This window comes from Balaenoptera musculus, chromosome 3, assembly GCF_009873245.2.
Source record: "Balaenoptera musculus isolate JJ_BM4_2016_0621 chromosome 3, mBalMus1.pri.v3, whole genome shotgun sequence".
In the NCBI taxonomy this organism is placed as follows: Eukaryota; Metazoa; Chordata; class Mammalia; order Artiodactyla; family Balaenopteridae; genus Balaenoptera; species Balaenoptera musculus.
Window position 1 is genome coordinate 44,621,565 of NC_045787.1, and position 19,734 is coordinate 44,641,298.

Below are 19,734 nucleotides of genomic sequence, written 5' to 3' on the forward strand. Positions count from 1 at the left end.
ACAAGAAAAATCTCAAATAAACAACTTAATCTTACACCTAAAGCAATCAGAGAAAGAACAAAAGAACCCCAAAGTTAGCAGAAGGAAAGAAATCATAAAGATCAGATCAGAAAAAATAAAGAAATGAAGACAACAGTAGCAAAGATCAATAAGACTAAAAGCTGGTTGTTTGAGAAGATAAACAAAATTGATAAACCATTAGCCAGATTCATCAAGAAAAAAAGGGAGAAGACTCAAATCAATAGAATTAGAAAGGAAAAAGGAGAAGTAACAACTGACACTGCAGAAATACAAATGATCATGAGAGATTACTACAAACAACTATATGCCAATAAAATGGACAACCTGGAAGAAATGGACAAATTCTGAGAAAAGCACAACCTTCTGAGACTGAACCAGGAAGAAATAGAAAATATAAACAGACCAATCACAAGCACTGAAATTGAAACTGTGATTAAAATCTTCCAACAAACAAAAGCCCAGGACCACATGGTTTCACAGGTGAATTATATCAAACATTTAGAGAAGAGCTAACACCTATCCTTCTCAATCTCTTCCAAAATATAGCAGAGGGAGGAATGCTCCCAAATTCATTCTATGAGGCCACCATCACCTTGATACCAAAACCAGAAAAAGGTATCACAAAAAAAGAAAACAACAGGCCAGTATCACTGATGAACATAGATGCAAACATCCTCAACAAAATACTAGCAAATAGAATCCAACAGCACATTAAAAGGATCATACACCATGATCAAGTGGGGTTTATCCCAGGAATGCAAGGATTCTTAATATACAGAAATCAATCAATCAATGTGATACACCATATTAACAAATTGAAGGAGAAAAACCATATGATCATCTCAATAGATGCAGAAAAAGCTTTTGGCAAAATTCAACACCATTTATGATAAAAATCCTCCAGAAAGTAGGCATAGAAGGAACCTACTTCAACATAATAAAGGCCATATATGACAAACCCACAGCCAACATTGTTCTTAATGGTGAAAAACAGAAACTATTTCCTCTAACATCAGGAACAAGACAAGATTGCCACTCTCACCATTGTTATTCAACATATTTTTGGAAGTTTTAGCCACAGCAATCAGAGAAGAAAAATAAATAAAAGGAATCCAAATCGGAAAAGAAGTAAATCTGTCACTGTTTGCAGATGACATGATAGTATATATAGAGTATCCTAAGGATGCTACCAGAAAACTACTAGAGCTAATCAATGAATTTGGTAAAGTAGCAGGATGCAAAATTAATGCACAGAAATCTCTTGCATTCCTATACACTAATGATGAAAAATCTGAAAGAGAAATTAAGGAAACACTCCCATTTACCACTGCATCAAAAAGAATAAAATACCTAGGAATAAACCTACCTAAAGAGACAAAATACCTGTATGCAAAAACTATAAGACACTGATGAAAGAAATTAAAGATGATACCAACAGATGGAGAGATATACCATGTTCTTGGGTTGGAAGAATCAACATTGTGAAAATGAATATACTTCCCTAAGCAATCTACACATTCAATGCAATCCCTATCAAACTACCAATGGCATTTTTCACAGAACTAGAACAAAAAATTTCACAATTTGTATGGAAACACAAAAGATCCTGATAGCCAAAGCAATCTTGAGAATGTAAAACGGAGCTGGAGGAATCAGGCTCCCTGACTTCAGGCTATACTACAAAGCTACAGTAATCAAGACAGTATGGTGGGCTTCCCTGGTGGCGCAGTGGTTGAGAATCTGCCTGCCAATGCAGGGGACATGGGTTCAAGCCCTGGTCTGGGAAGACCCCACATGCTGGAGAGCAACTAGGCCCGTGAGCCACAACTACTGAGCCTGCACATCTGGAGCCTGTGCTCCGCAATAAGAGAGGCTGCAACAGTGAGAGGCCTGTGCACCATGATGAGGAGTGGCCCCCGCTTGCCACAACTAGAGAAAGCCCTCGCACAGAAACGAAGACCCAACACAGCCAAAAATAAATTAATTAATATTAAAAAAAAAAAAAGACAGTATGGTACTGGCACAAAAATAGAAATATAGATCACTGGAACAGGATAGAAAGCCCAGAGATAAACCCACACACATATGGTCACCTTATCTTTGATAAAGGAATCAAGAATATACAATGAAGAAAAGGCAGCCTCTTCAGTAAGTGGTGCTGGGAAAACTGGACAGCTACATGTAAAAGAATGAAATTAGAACACTCTCTAACACCATACACAAAAATAAACTCAAAATGGATTAAAGACCTAAATGTAAGGCCAGACACTATAAAACTCATAGGCAAAACATAGGCAGAACACTTTATGACATAAATCACAACAGGATCCTTTTTGACCCACCTCCTAGAGAAATGGAAATAAAAACAAAAATAAACAAATGGGACCTAATGAAACTTAAAAGTTTTTGCACAGCAAAGGAAACCATAAACAAGATGAAAAGATAACCCTCAGAATGGGAGAAAATATTTGCAAACGAAGCAACTGACAAAGGATTAATCTCCAAAATATACAAGCAGCTCATGTAGCTCAATATCAAAAAAACAAACAACCCAATCCAAAAATGGGCAGAAGACCTAAATAGACATTTCTCCAAAGAAGATATACAGATTAGCAACAAACAAATGAAAGGATGCTCAACATCACTAATCATTAGAGAAATGCAAAACAAAACTACAATGAGGTATCACCTCATACCAGCCAGAATGGCCATCATCAAAAAATCTACAAACAATAAATGCTGGAAAGGGTGTGGAGAAAAAGGGAACCCTCTTGCACTGTTGGTGGGAATGTAAATTGATACAGCCACTTTGGAGAACAGCATGGAGGTTCCTTTAAAAAGTAAAAATAGAACTACCATAAGACCCAGCAATCGCACTACTGGGCATCTACCCTGAGAAAACCATAATCCAAAAGAGTCATGTACCACAATGTTCATTGCACCTCTATTTACAATAGCCAGGACATGGAAGCAACCTAAGTGTCCATCAACAGATGAATGGATAAAGAAGATGTGGCACATATATACGACGGAATATTACTCAGCCATAAAAGGAAATGAAATTGAGTTATTTGCAGTGAAGTGGATGGACCTAGAGACTGTCATACAGAGTGAAGTAAGTCAGAAAGAGGAAAACAAATACCATATGCTAACACATATATATGGAATCTAAAAAAAAATAATAAATGGTTCTGAAGAACCTAGGGGCAGGACAGGAATAAAGAAGCAGATATAGAGAATGGACTTGAGGACACTGGGAGGGGAAAGGGTAAGCTGGAACAAAGTGAGAGAGTGACATGGACATATATACACTACCAAATATCAAATAAATAGTAGTGGGAAGTAGCTGCATAGCACAGGGAGATCAATTCGGTGCTGTGTGACCACCTAGAGGGGTGGGATAGGGAGGGTGGAAGGGAGATGCAGGAGGGAGGGGATATGGGGATATATGAATATGTATAGCTGATTCTCTTTGTTATACAGCAGAAACTAACACACCATTGTAAAGCAATTATACTCCAGTAAAGATGTTAAAAAACAAAAAATGAAAAAGAAGATACAATTGACACCACAGATATACAAAGTATCATAAGAACTACTACAAACAACTATATGCCAATAAAATGGACAACCTAGAAGAGTTGAACAAATTCTTAGAAAGGTACAACCTTCCAAGACTGAACCAGGGAGAAACAGAAAATGTGAACAGACCCATCACAAGCACTGAAATTGAAACTGTGATTAAGAATCTTCCAAAAGCCCAGTACCAGAGGGCTTCTCAGGCAAATTCTATCAAACATTTAGAGAAGAACTAACACCTATCCTTCTCAAACTCTTCCAAAAAATTGCGGAGGAAGGAACACTCCCAAGCTCATTCTTTGAGGTTACCATCACCCTGATACCAAAACCAGACGAAGATACCACAAAAAAAGAAAATTACAGGGCAATGTCAGTGATGAACATAGATGCAAAAATCCTCAATAAAAATACTAGCAAACCGAATCCAACAACACATTAAAAGGATCATACATCATGATCAAGTGTGATTTATCCCAGGGATGCAAGGATTCTTCAATATATGCAAATCAATCAATATGCTACACCATATTAACAAACTGAAGGAGAAAAACCATATGATAATCTCAGTAGATGCAGAAAAATCTTTTGACAAAATTGAACACCCATTTATGATAAAACTTCTCCAGAAAGTGGGCATAGAGGGAACCTACCTCAACATAATAAAGGCCACATATGACAAACCCACAGCAAACATCATTCTCAATGGTGAGAAACTGAAAGCATTTCCTCTAAGATCAGGAACAAGACAAGAATGCCCACTCTCACCACTTTTATTCAACATAGTTTTGGAAGTTCTAGCCATATCAATCAGAGAAGAAAAAGAAATAAAAGGAATCCAAATTGGAAAAGTAGTAAAACTGTTTGCAGAAGACATGATACTATACATAGAAAATCCTAAAGATGCTACCAGCAAACTACTAGAGCTCATCAATGAATTTGGTAAAGTGGCAGGATACAAAATTAATACACTGGAATTTCTTGCATTTACATATGCTAACAATGGAAGATCAGAAAGAGAAATTAAGGAAACATTACCATTTATCATCACATCAAAAAGAATAAAATACCGAGGACTAAAACTACCTAAGGAGGCAAAAGACTTGTACTCTGAAAACTGTGATATGCTGATGAAAGAAATTGAAGACAAACAGATGGAAAGACACACCATGTTCTTGGATTGGAAGAATCAATATTGTCAAAATGACTATACTACCCAGTGCAATCTACAAATTCAATGCAATCCCAATGAAATTACCAATGGCATTTTTTGCAGATCTAGAACAAAAAATCTTAAAATTTGTATGGAAACACAAAAAGCCCCAAATAGCCAAAGCATTCTTGAGAATGAAAAACTGAGCTGGAGAAATCAGGTTCCCTGACTTCAGACTATACTATAATGCTACAATAATCAAAACAGTATGGTATTGACTTCCCTGGTGGCACAGTGGTTAAGAATCCGCCTGCCAATGCAGGGGACACAGGTTCAATCCCTGGTCCAGGAATATCCCACATGCCATGGGGCAACTAAGCCTGTGCACCACAACTACTGAAGCCTGTGCACCTAGAGCCCGTGCTCCATAACAAGAGAAGCCCCGGCAATGAGAAGCCCACACATGGCAACGAAGAGTAGTACCCACTCTCCGCAACTAGAGAAAAGCCCACGCACAGCAACAAAGACCCAATGCAGCCAAAAAAATAAATAAAATTAGAAGAAAAAAAAAAAGCAGTATGGTACTGGTGCAAAGACAAATTGCTGTGTCAATGGACCAGGATAGAAAGCTCAGAAATAGACCCTTGCATCTATGGTCAATTAATCTATGACAAAGGAGGCAAGAATATACAATGGAGAAAAGCCAGTCTTTTCAATAAGTGATGCTGGGAAAACTTGACAGCTACACGTAAATGAATGAAATTAGAACGCTATCTAACACCATACACAAAAGTACACTCAAAATGGATTAAAGACCTAAATGTAAGTCTGGACACTATAAAACTCTTAGAGGAAGACATAGGCAGAACACTCTGACATAAATCACAGCAGTATCTTTTTGGATCCACCTCCTAATGAAAATAAAAACAAAAATAAACAAATGGGACCTAATTAAACTTAAAAGCTTTTGCACAGCAAAGAAAACCATAAACAAAGTGAAAAGACAACCCACAGAATGGGAGAAGATATTTGCAAATGAAGCAACCAGCAAGGGATTAATCTCCAAAATATATAAACAGCTCATGCAGCTCTATATCAAAAAACCAAAAACCCAGTCAAAAAATGGACAGATGATCTAAACAGACATTTCTCCAAAGAAGACATACAGATGGCCAAAAAGCACATGAAAAGATGCTCAACATCACTAATTATTAGAGAAATGCAAATCAAACCTACAATGAGGTGTCACCTTACCATGGTCAGAATGGCCAACATCAAAATATCTACAAACAATAAATGCTGGAGAGGATGTGGAGAAAAGGGAACCCTCCTAGACTGTTGGTGGGAATGCAAATTGGTACAACTGTTATGGAGAGCAGTATGGAGGTTCCTTAAAAGACTAAAAATAGAGCTGCCATATGAGCCAGGAATCCCACTCCTGGATTTTTTCCAGAGAAAACCATAATTTGAAAAGATACATGCACCCCAATGTTCATTGCAGCACTATTTACAATAGCTAAGACATGGAAGCAACTAATTGTCCATCGACAGAGGAATGGATAAAGAAGATATGATACATATATACAGTGGAATATTACTCAGCCATAAAAAAGAATGAAATAATGCCATTTGCAGCAACATGGATGGATCTAGAGATTATTATACTAAGATGGATCTAGAGATTATTATACTAAGTAAGACACTTAGAGAAAGACAAATATCTGTTGATATTACTTATATGTGGAATCTAAAAAAATACAAATGAAATTATTTACAAAACAGAAACAGACTCACAGATTTCAAAAACAAACATGGTTACCAAAGGGGAAACATGGTGGCAGCGGATAAATCAGGAGTTTGGGATTAACATATACACACTACTCTATATAAAATAGATAACCAGCAAGAATTCTACTTAATATTCTTAATAATTTATATGGGAAAAGAATCTGAAAAAGAATGAATGTATGTATGTGTGTAACTGAATCACTTTGCTGTACACCTGAAACTAACAACATTGTAAATCAACTTATAGTCCAATAAAATTTTTTAAAAAGAAGATGTTCTGAAACATGGTGCAAGGCTAATCCATCTTGGGAACAGTGCTATCTATGCTAGAGAGAAATAAGAATGGATGATCAGTGTTTCTGTGATTAATTGAAAGTGTTCACTGATTTGTTAATGAAAACGTGTATGCTGCAATTATTAATAGTGGATGATAGAGTCTGAGGGACAGGTGTCCAAGGCTGTAGGCTAAGTCAGTAACCTATTTATTAGGAGATCTCTGTCACCCTTCACAATCAGCTTGCTCTGTGACCTTGGGCTACTTATTTGATCTGCCAAATCACACTGTCCTACCTAGTAAATTGGAAAGGATCTTCAAAGTTTTATGAAAAAGACTGTTTCCTAGGGATCACTGACTGAAGTGCTGGCTTTCCACTGATGTTCATGTGTATGAGTGGGAGGTTAAATATTTCTAAGAACAAGGTCATGCCGCTATAGCTGAAGTTAGTATGATACATTGGGAGGTAATGGCCATAAAACCCAACAATGACTCAATAGAAGAATAAAGGCTGAAGTGTTTGAATTTGTGGTTACAGTTTAGTCCATGAGCTTTAAACACCATGGACACGCATAGGTGTGGAGTGTGGTCGCACATAGAGTTGCTTGGATGAAGATACTGATTCCCCTGGATGGAGAATCATTTATTGCACGGTAAACTTGCTTTGCCCTGAATCCAAACAACCATATGCTAAAATAATGATGTTGAGTTTGATCCTGAATATCCCATTTTATGACAAACAGCACATGTGGTCAATGAGAGGAGGCCTAATTTCCAGAACCTTTCACATATTTCTCTATAGACATACAGCTGTCCTGATGGCCACCTTAATGAACCTTAAGCAGCACAAAATACCAGAGTACCTCTGGAATCATCAAGAAAAGATGTTTCATATGTTTCACCCGGAGTGTTAAATCTAGTTAATCACTCTCTAACTATTTAAATTGATGAAAATTTGTTGTATTACTTAACATAGAACTTCCAATTCAACTGGAACCAAACAGTAGGCTCTGCAGAGTATCTGAAGGAGGCAGAGAATGTTCAGGTTTAGTTCCAATGCCAGCTTTGCCATTACTGGCTGATCAAGTAAATGAGCAAAGTACTCAGCCATTTTGTGCCTCTATTTCCTTATCAATAATCTGGAGAAAATACTGGCACCTACCTTACAGATACAGTGTTTTAAATAGTACCTGTTCTACAGTAACCACCCAAATGTTAGTTTCTTACTATTATTGTTATAATAATAGTATTATTTAATTATATAATTATTATATAATTATATAATAGCATTTTCTGGTTTGCTTGGCACTTTTCCATATATTTTCTCATTTGAGCCTAATGTAAGACAAATGTCATAAATAAGGAACATAAGAATAAAAACATGACTTTCCCATGGTCACAAAGCCAGTAAGTATTGCTCCTATGGCTAAATCTCCTATCTGACAATCCATCCCTCTCACCACATTATGGCACCTCCTTCTCCATCCATGCTGGATAAATGGAGGGCTGTTATAATATGGTGTTCTCTTCCGGGGGTTCCAGGTTAAGGTCAAGACACAGAGCATTCTGGCTCCTGGGCTCAAGGATCATTTTACTGACCTCAAATTGTACACCAGCAACACTGTGTTTCTCAAAGCCCAGATTAAAAGAATCACATTTAATAAAGGTTTGCATGGATTACTGTGGTTTTACAATGGCCAAATCTTTTATGATACCCTTCAAGTTCAGTGCCTTCCCCCAAATCATGCTAATAAATAAAAGATGTGTCAGCAGAAGAGATGAGAGAAAAATGAAACCTTTGGAGAAAAAAAATCCCATAATTTGTCACAAATCTCATCTAGGGATCCTGATTTCAGTGGGGTTTTGGTATCTTGTGACTTAAAGCACCCTCCTGTTAACACTGAGAAAATCCCCACAAGGATGCAAATAGTTCTGACATCTAGGCAAGTATCTAAGCAATTGCGCTTTCCAAAATCTGGATCAAATTGTTGAAAGGTGAATGATCTAGCCCTTTAGACTGCAAACATTAGAAAAGAGAAATCTGTTAACGCCAGATAGCATTTTCTGTAAAGAAATGAGGAATTTAAGAGAGCTGTATAAACACTATCCAGAGAGACAAATGAAAGGGAAATACAAGGCAAAGAGGGCTTGAAATATTCACTGCTATTTTATAGAACCTGGCTTAACTCATGCTCGCTCCTTCAGCTCAAATCCTGTGGTTACTCGCTTGGATTTTAACAATAGAATACAGTAACTAAAGAAATTCGAGCTCAGATATAGTCATCTATCTTAACTAAATTAGAAATTTTAATTTCTAATTAAAATTGAAATTTTTAATTTAAATTTAAATTTTCTAACGAAAATTGCTTTTTGTTGTTTATCTTCAATACTGCTTAAGAAAATAAGTATTTCTAGCTCATGAGAGCAATTTTGACATGGATTCAAAGTATTAATCCATTTTTTTCTCTTTTGGCCCCAGGAGCTGGGATGAAATCACATGATTTAATCATTCTGAATCCATGTGGCTCCTCAGAGATAGGTCCAGATGTAACCAGAAGGATTTATAGGGTGTAAAATTCAGAATGGATTAGGACAGCATTTCTGTGTTCAACCCAATACATCCTAAATCAACATCCCCTGGATGGACCAGAGCAATCTCTGGCTGGCCTAGTGGGGAGGTTGTCATGGCAACTGACTGGCAAGCTCAGCCCGTGCAATGTGAATGCAAACAATAGAGTGACAAGGCTGTGTACAGAGCAGCGTACTAAGGCTGCTTCTATCCAGGTACAGTGACACATCAGTCAACGCGTGAAACTGTCACTGCATTTTTTTGTAACCTCTTGCACTTCTGGCTGCTTATTTGAAATGTATCGTGTCCTTTCCCAGATGTTGATAAAACATTGCTGCTCACAGATAACAGAAGATATGGAAAAATCAGCACCAGTAGCTAGCTGCAATGGTATACAAAGCCCCGGAGGGCTGTTAGGCTAACACCACTCAAATTTCCTAAAGGAGGTTGAAGCACGCCTAGGGTAAATCCAATGATTCTTTAGTGCCACCTTATGTCCAGTTAAACACTGGAAATTGACCAAAGGCCTACCCTCAAACGCTTTACTAGGCAGCAGTAGGACAGACATGGAAAAAGTTAGAGCTGCATTATGTTGGAGTTTGGGAGTCCCTTTCACAGCAGAATATGAACATGAAGTCTTCTAAGCCTCAAGTTAAAGAAAAAATGAAAATTAATAATTTTGGTAGAATCTGAAATGAGGAAAGAAAAAAAAAAAGCCAAATAACCACAGACCTAGAAAAGATTAGAAGAGGCCGCATGCTGATTCAGGGGTTGTAGGAAGAGATGGCAGAGACAGACTGTGTCAAGGGTTCTTCATGTCGTCCTTACTAACACTTGCCAAGGCTTTTTTTTTTTTTTTTTTTTTTGTCTAGAGACTAATAAGATGTGAACATCACTAATTCCACTTTATAACTCTTGTTAATGGATAGCAAGATGGTAGCATTTGTTCAAATGGCACCTCATCCTGCCTCTCATCTCCCACCCAAACCAAACCTACCAGCCACTGCCGTCCCACCATCACCATGTCCCATTTAATTTCAGCAGAAGTATGAAGTGACCAAGCTGTGTTTCTTTGTGTTTCTTCCAGGTTTTGAGTTTTTTGAAACAAGTGCCAAGGATAACGTTAATGTGAAGCAGACATTTGAGCGTCTCGTGGATATCATCTGCGACAAAATGTCCGAGAGTTTGGAGACAGATCCAGCCATCACTGCCGCAAAGCAGAACACGAGGCTCAGGGAAACCCCTCCCCCACCGCAGCCCAACTGTGGCTGTTAGTGTCCCGGTACAGGCAGCTCCACAGGGGTTGGTTGCTAAAAATAGCATTTATAAATGGTCAATTAGCCTTCATTTATACTGCCTAATAATTATTTGAGGGAAATCTTTGATGTCTGTGGCTCGAACATGCATTCAATTCCGGGGAGATTTCCGGTGTTAATAAGTGGCAAATATGTGATCTTAACTTTGTAAGGACTATCCATCTATAAACACCTGATGTTTGCATGTGATTTGTTATTTGTCTTCTAGGCTCTTTTGGTTTCGGGTTTCTTAGATTAAGCTACTGCTGGGACCTCCGATTATAATTTCAGTACAGCTGAGTTTTGGGCTACGGGTTCAAATTATACTATTCACTTGTAGGGATAATAACCAAGAAATTGGCTGTGTGTGTGGTGTGAGCAGGGCGAGATCTCAGGAGACCTTATTTGCTTTACTCTCAATCGAAAATCAAGTGGAAATGTTACTCATGATTAGGGAGACTGTCATGGATCTTGTTGGTGTACTGCTCAGGAAAGGTATCTATTTTTCAGTGTTACTATACCTGAGAAGACCATTGACTATAAAGAAATATGAAATATTGTTTAAGGCCCTTGCAAATTCACCAAGAGATTAATATTTACCTGACTGGAAGTAGATTTTAACAGTAGTCTTAGTTTAGATGTTTAAATAAGGAATACCTAACCCAAGACTGCACCACCCAACATTCTGAATATTTGAGGGCACTGACAGAGGTATCTGCTGAATGTGTTATGTAACAAGCGTCTTAACCAAGAAGGATATGAGTAGCAGTGGGATTCCAAGGCCTGAGCTCCCCCCATGACATATACCACCACGACTTTCTGGAACCATCACCAACTCTTGGAACAGAGGTTAAGTTGAAGCTTGTTAGAGCCCCTCTTCCCATGGGATGTAGGCTTGCTTCCCCCAAACATTACCTTCTGCTTGCACCTCCCTAGGTTCTTTTACCTGGCAAGAAGTCATTTAAACAGTATCTCCATGGCTCTCAGATTGAGGAAAAGACAATTATCATCTCTAATCTTTTTCAATCCAAGTATTTATACCTTTAAGGCACATCCCCATTCTGTAAGCCTTTAAACATGTGTAAGTTACTCAGAGACCCCTCTTTGGAGCTGAGAGTTACAGAAAAATCTTAGGATGCCGTAAGCAATTTGAGAGGAGAAAGGAAACCATTTGAACACCCAGATTCTTTCTCCTAGAGATTCTTTCTCCTGGATTTCCTGAAGACCATATATGATTAACAAGCAAACCAATCCCACCAGCGATTCTAAGTGAGGACTGAAAAGAGACACAGCATCTGTATCACCACCCAGCATTGTTTACAGCTAGGACTTTAAGTCAGCAGGCACACATTGGCATATTTGGAAGGGCAGTTCCATTAAGTGAACGTTCCCCTTTTTTGGTGATCATGTTAAAGATTTTTTTTCTCTTTTCAAAAATAGAGACACTTCCCATGAAACTATTGAGTGCAAGATTTTTGAGCAAGGATATTGATAGGGAAAGATGCATATCTAAAGATATCTCTGGAGAATTAAATGCCTGCAAGTCAGGGAACTAGGTCACATACATTACTAGTAAGTTAGAAGATGAAAATTACAGGAGAAAGCATTTGGGATGTCTTAAGCATATCCACATTCTTATTATTTCTCATCTTAGCTTAAGATCCACTAATTGGCAATAAATTTTCACTTTGGCACTCTGCAAGGTAGACCTTAGCCTAGTGAAGGCAAGAAGACATTAATGCCGTACTAGATTTTAATGGGGCAACTAGCTTCAAAAATCACAGAAATTAAAGTGAAGGGAAGAAAGAGAAGACAGGGGCCATCAAAGCAGATTTGTTTCCAACAGAAACCTGTTTGCATGATATTGTAATATTTCTTTAACATGGTCTAGAAAATGGCCATGTTAAATGATATAGCTGTTAAGCTGACTTTTACAATCTAATATGAAGCAATAGAATCAGGAAGACCTTCCCATCCTCTCTCAGACCTGATCTCACATACATACGTACAGATGGCAAGGACCTAAATATGATGTCTCAGATGGCTTTTTCAGAAGGATGTTGATATGCATATTATTGTAAAATGGAAAGCAAAATCAGAGAGGGTAGAAAATTGGAAAGAAAGTTGAGTTTTGCCCTCTTGTAAACTCCTTCCCTGAAGAGCTAATTGCCATTGAAATTAAATGGCTCTAGAACCAGAAGACCTAAGCCAAGTACCCACTTACACAATGTCAAACATACCAGACTTGAGCTACTGTATGCCAGTCAGGGGAGCATAATGCAAGAATGGCCCAGGTGTCAGTGACAAGGGACATACAATAATTTCTATTTTCCAAACCTCAATGGAAGTAGAGGCTTACTAATTGATTCACAGTTCTGAAGCCCCTACCCCAGTGTGAACTTCACTAAGTGAGACGCTTCCAAAAAGGATTGTCACAGAGCTCAATGAATTGAGCACCTATGCTCCTGCTGTAAAGCACATGGAAAGAGAGAGAAATTCTCTATTCCTAATCTCATCAAGAGATCCTGGTTTTAAAATCAAGTTTGGCAAAAGAAGAACCAGCCTAGGATTAACTAAGTAAACTTCTATTGGCATCAAGCTATATTATTTATAACACTGTGGTTCCTAGGTTTTTCACCCTTTAGGCCATCATGCACACAAATGTGTATACACACACACATGCATACAATACCTCCCATATTCTGTCTGCCAACAGCTTAAATAACCACAGATCATTTTTACTAATGGCCTAACTAAATTTGTATTCAAAAGAACAAAGACATCTTACAAAGTGTATGTTTGTGTTAGTGTGTAAATTGTAGACATCCATCTTTTGTCTTTGATGCAACTCAATTAGTGTTTCAAGAACAAATTTCTCTTCCTCTGTCACCCTTCTCCTCATCACCCCATCCCTCCGATTACTTTCATAATCAAACCTTGATTGTTTTGAGCAGATACTTCCAAGAGCTTTGGTTTGGGGACATTCCTTTCCATTCTAAATGTAAATGAAAAATTGGACTGGAAATTATTTCCTCTAAACAGCCATTTAGTGGACCCGCATTTCAGCTTTCGGGGATGTGAGTGGATGTAGAAGGTGCATAAAGTTTCTTAAGTCCTAAGATGGCAGTTTACAAGTTAGCATTTTATCTATGGGCTTATAAGAAGAATTGCTTTAAGACAGTGAATTAGTTCATTGCCACTGCCCCCGCTGAGCAACCTCCACTGCCTTGATGAACTTCTAACCACCTCTTTAGGTTAACTTAAAATCATTATCCCTTTGCCCGCCTAGTAAATAAGTGCTAAGATTTTTATTTGGAATGGGAACTATGATGATGTCTTTGGTTGTTGCAGAAAGCTGCAGCATTATGTTAAATGTGAACTATAAATTCCACTACAACCGCAATTATGCAAGACATCTATATACTCAACAAACAAATATGTATTTCACCTACTTAACTCTTATCCAGATTAATAACAGCTCTTTGGTTCAGCACATTGGTTATCTTTCAGGAACTAATTTAAACTTCCAATTTTAACTACATCTATGCTGAGGATAGACTTTCAGGGATGCAATGTTCTTGTTTTAAAGTAAAATACAGTCTACTGTTAACTGAACTTCCATGAAGCAACATTAATTTTGGAGCATGGCAGTCGGTAATCAGTGGCTCATTTTGATGTGCTTTATCCAATGTGTCTCTTTGTGTTCAGTGAGGATATACTGTGCCATCCTTCAGTCAACTGTGTGGCATCTGTGGGACTATATTAAAAATGTATCCAGACTCTACAAAGCTATCCCAAGGCTGAGGTAGCAGCTGCATGTGAAATACTAAGATAAATCTTAAAGTCATGATTAAAACCCTTCTAGGTCAAAAAGTGTTTAATAATTTTCATATACTATTGGAATGCTCCATCAGGAATTTTTGGCACGGCATACTTGGGAGGTGACCTTTCTGTCTGAAGAATGCTCTCTCTCTCTCTAAATTATAGTTTGCATGACTGGTAACTAGAACTCTTTGTTCCTTTGTGTGTGTACTCACTCAGTGTGCCATGTCAGGCTGCCATGTGAGCAACTAGACCCATGTGGCCTTTCTAATCACCCCCTAGAAGATGCAGCCACTCCAGCTCTGCTTGGCTTTGCCCATATGTGTATAATACCTGTTTTAGGGGTCTACCAGTAAAATGGTGAAGTCTTTCTGATCAACTGAAACATCAGAGTCAGCTTTTTAGATTCTTTTATATTTTAGGTAAATTTTTGATCAAAGCCAGTTAAAGACATAAACCTGTTTTATATTCTGAAACAAATTGGGGAAACTGGGTAAAAGATGAAGTTTATAACCAGGAAAAAAAGCATCTTGATTATCTCTACAGTACACCTAAAGGGTTCCAGGTTCTAAAAATACAATATCCTCTAAGGGGACAAAAACAGGTCTAGAGAATTTATTTAAAATATATCCACCTATTGTTGTTTCATAAATAAATGTTTTTTTCTTAAAAACCTTTACAGGAATGCTTGACACTCTAGTCAAATACTTCCCTTAAGGAGATTAAAATATTTACACTTGGGCCACACAGATAGTGTTGCCCCTCCCAGCACATACACACTCAAACACGGATACCTTTTCTATGAAGGAAAATTTCCATATATGGTGCTTTCTCAGTGCTAGGGAAAAGGGAGCTTTTACTATGCTCCAACAGCTGTAACTGGCATTTCCCTTAAAAAGGTCTACAAAATAGATTCTTCACACTAATTTGATTCGCATCTGTGCAGAGAATTAATTCCCATTAAAAGGGGAGGATAGAGAGAATATATTTTGCAAACCTTCTAAAGAAAAGAAATTACTTCAAAGCCTCTATCAGAGCTCGAGTATTAAGATCAGACCATGTAGCTAGTGGACAAATTGAGCTTTCTATTTACAATTCTCTTTTCTACTTCCTGATTTTTTATCATTTCAGTTTTTTAAAGCACTATCCTCACAGAGTGACAGGACCAAGAACAGGAAATGAGACTCAAGTTTCACCATTTACCTCCCATCAGTACAGTTAGTGGTAGTTTCAACTGGTCATTACTTGCTGAAATGAGGTTGGGGGGGGGGGTACCTGTGTATTTCATTCACCTGTGTTCATACTTTCCTTCATTGTGGACAACTGAGAGTTGGTTGTGGCTTTATTTCTTAATGGAAATGTTTCCATGGTCATATTATTTGGCACTAGAGGTTGCTTAGGTTCATGAATGCCATTCTTAAACATGCAGATGGTACATGAGCCACAGACACCTGGCCTTTCAGGGACGTGAGCATAGATTACATCTGTCTAGTGGTTCCATACACCTCATAAAAGTGAAATCTGGGGATTGTTTGCTGTTTCAGTATGATGGTTTTCCATGCATTGTCTCATCATCCCTAGGATATGTGCTGAATGAAAACTTCCTGTAATTCCTGTTAATATATTGTTAATGTCAGACGTGATGTGATGCCGTTGAACTGTCCAAATGTACAACTACTTAATGGTGTTTGTGGAACTGAAATGTCTTAAATGTTGCATGAAATATGTTATAAAAATAGATTTGTTTTCTATTTTTCAACACCTCAGAATTGAGGGTTCATGGGCCAATAAGTGCAATATTTAATGACTTACTCAGTGTATATAAACTAGTGTGAAAGAGTGAATTATAATGAATGTGTGAGATGCTTTGATGGCTGTTTGACTTACTCAGATTATTTCGTGTAGCTGTATTTGTCTAGTGGTACAATTTATACAGTAAATACCTTATTGGTGTCATGTGAAACTCCTCTGTGCCTACTTCAAGGTATGTTTTTTTTCCCCCTATAAGACCAAACATTTAGGATCTGGGAATATATGTCAATTTTGCCTTTTAGAATTGTGGATTTTATTTTCAAGACAGAATGACTGTTAGTTTATTTTATATAGGCATTCCCTTCTTTAATTCAGAATTTTCCTTAAGCCTTTTATAAGAGGTTAATTTAGAAACCTAAGAAAAAATATGCACATAAGGAAAAGTCATTTTTATTTTTCTCTAAAATGTTGATCACATGTTCTGTCTCCTAAGAATTTTCACTCATATTTTTGTGTATATTTTATTGTTACTCAACCTTGTGTTTTGTTTGCAAATTTAACACTGTCAATCCTGAGAATCCTAAAATATTGATGTCTTTTTAGGTTGTAGCTAATGTTATATTCACTTTCAATTCTCAATTGTCCACACTGATAATATAGGAGAAACAAGTCAGAATCCTTAAATCACTTTGGTATGTCATCATAAACTCATATATTTGTCCTCAGACTCCCTTGGTTAATCTCATAATTGGTGGCCTAGAACTTCACTGAGATACAAAATCAAGAAATTAGGCCTGGTTGCTGGATTACCAAAAACTATGTATTTATGTATATGAAGTTTCAAGTAGGACAACTACCTTAAACTCCTATTTGCCATTTTAATTTTTAAGGCCAAACACTCATTTTAATACTGTTTTTGCCTTTTCATTTAGTTAGAGTAAATCATGATACCCTTGGGAAAAACGTTGAGTTTTTCACTAAAAATGATGAAAAACTGTTGGTTTTAGATGACCATGGCCCTCTGTACATCACAGGAAGCCTTCAGTTCTATGGCAATTGCCTGAAATTGACATGTGAGAATGTGCCAATCATATTAAATGGCTTTGGGCCACTACCAGCGATATGTGGCCCTATTTTACATGTGATAGCCTGCTCTCGGACCCACAGAAGTCAAGTAGAGGTGGGTGAAACAGGGAGGTTAGAGACTACTTCGTGCCAAATTTAAAAAAAAGAAAAATGTAAGCAGGTAGCCAACATTAGAATGATAATTTAAGGGTGTGTTTAAATGTTTAGTCGTCAATAGTTACTGAATACCATGTGCTCAGTGCTGTGGGAATCAAACATGGAAGAGGTATGGCTCTGGCCTCTAATAAGCTTACTGACTGAAGAACAAGGAACAAAATACCAGGATATGATCTAAATGCTATGTTCTGTCAGGCTATAGGAGCACAGAGAATGGGAGACCTACAAAAACAGGAAAAGTCAAGAATGGCTCCATTGAAGAGGTGAGACATGATCCCAGAAAGAATTAGATAGAGGAGACTGTGCCAGGCAAATAAATGGGAAAGGTCACAGTTTGTTCCCTTGAATGGAAGGGGGACAGAGCTGGCAGTTAGAGATCATTGTTTTCCTCCAGAGAACAAGACTGGCCCTCGGAAACCCAACAAATTACCCCAGTTTGCTTCTCTCTGTTTTTATCCCCATGAGGAAAGCAAGCTGCAGTATCGTCATATTCCTCTGTGCTGAACAGCCCCAGACTCGGGCCCAAAACACAAATTAATTTGAAGCTCATAAGAACAGTAGATTTAGACATTTTGCCCATGCACCAAACCACAAGGCATCGTCAAATCCAGTGTCAACCAGGCAGATGTGAGCCCAGAGATTTTTCTGTGGTTCTGTGTTTCCCATAAAGGGTGTGGGGAAGTGCATAGATGAATACCTTCCTTTGTAACCAGGCACTTTTGGCTCCTTCTTAGTGACTGCACTGTGGAGCTCTTCTTGAGGAAAAATTGAGTAACGGCTTAATGCTTTCATATAGTGATCGTGATGTTTATTTGAAAACTACTGCTGCACAGCAAATATTATGACTCTTCATGTGTCCACAGGAGCTCTTGTCTGGGTTTAACGCTATAAAGTGTATTCACATTGTGAAGTTTTAATTCTCTTTATTAAAATTAATTGTGTAAGAACTGTATGTGCTCTATTAGGTATTAAGTTCGTATGTGAATTCTGTATAGAAAGTGGTTTTTGTTCTTTGGGTTTATCTTGTTTTATTTTTTGGAGATTACAATAAATATCTAAGAGACTATATTCCTGAATTTCTCAGTCTTGGTCTGAGAACTTTTTTCATCTCCTCTCAATTTGTATTACTTTTGGTCCTAGGATACCTATTTCCATTTTTTTCCTTCCTCATCTACAATCCTAGGCACAGTGCTGAGCTTGAACTAGAGACAGAATGAGTGTATTTTTATTTAGGGCTATGAGTTTCCTACACATAATTTTGGACTTAGGCAAAGGAGTTAACTCTAACATTTGTCATCTTTTAAGGTAGGTAACTTTTTATACCTGACTGACTATATTCCAGAATCAAAGCTCTTGGTTGTAGAATCAAGAAAGTCTGCTATGGTATTAAAAAGTCACCTCTGCTACCTGAAGACCATGTGTTCCTGTATCTGAATTCTAGGATCCAATGATTATTTTGCAACCCACTGACACATCCTGGGAAAGAAGCATTCAACCAGGCAATGTATGGATGGGATGTGTGAGTGGTATAGGCTTTTTTAAATGTATGGTTTGTGATGCAGTGATGCTCCAGGTTATATGCAGGATTGCCTTGGTCTTGGACCTCAGAGTGTGGTGAAGCACCCAGTTATCCATCTATTTGCATCACAGCAGATCTACTACTAATTTTAAGATTGCTTAATGTTCTAATCATGCAACCAGCTCTATTTCCACATATTTTCTTTCAAATATGCCTCTAAAGCTGTTTCCCAAACTCTGTGCTAAAAATAAGCCAAGAGAGATGGTCCTAGGAATATCCACATGGGTCCACAAGGGTCAAAATAACTTTCTGAACAGAATTCAATGACAAGAGGGTCACCTGTCTGTCTAGACAAAGCAGGCAACATGCAAAGAATCAAAATTAATGGAAAATAATAAATTAAGGGACTTCCAGTTATATTAATCAAACATTTATAGAATGTCTTCTATGTGCTAATTTCTTGGTGTACATGAAAATACATAAATAGAATACTACCTCAATGAACTCATACAATTGTGATAGAGGGAAATGTATAAGTTAATATTAATAAATTACCACAGTTTATACATTAATATTTCCTAATATTTGTATCTAATAAATAATTGAAGTGAACATTAGAAAGTTGTTTCATTCTAAAAGAACTCACAAGAATGTCTTCTTGAAATCTTAATACACTTTTTTAGACAATAGTCCTCTACCCCTAGGTAAAAGTCTTGCCAGTAG

General features: G+C 37.5%; 1 protein-coding gene across 2 annotated transcripts in view; it reads left to right on the plus strand.

Annotated features, from left to right (window-relative positions):
- The window catches only part of RAB3C (RAB3C, member RAS oncogene family), a 306,013-nt gene extending 286,489 nt beyond the window's left edge, over positions 1 to 19,524 (plus strand). The window contains exon 5 of one of the 2 annotated variants that reach the window (XM_036848647.1): positions 10,469 to 19,524. In XM_036848647.1, coding sequence (XP_036704542.1) covers positions 10,469 to 10,656 — 188 coding nt within the window. In that variant the 3' untranslated portion in view covers positions 10,657 to 19,524. The remainder of the gene's footprint in view (positions 1 to 10,468) is intronic. The other variant, XM_036848646.1, reaches the window with a different exon arrangement.
- The last annotated feature ends 210 nt before the right edge of the window (positions 19,525 to 19,734 follow it).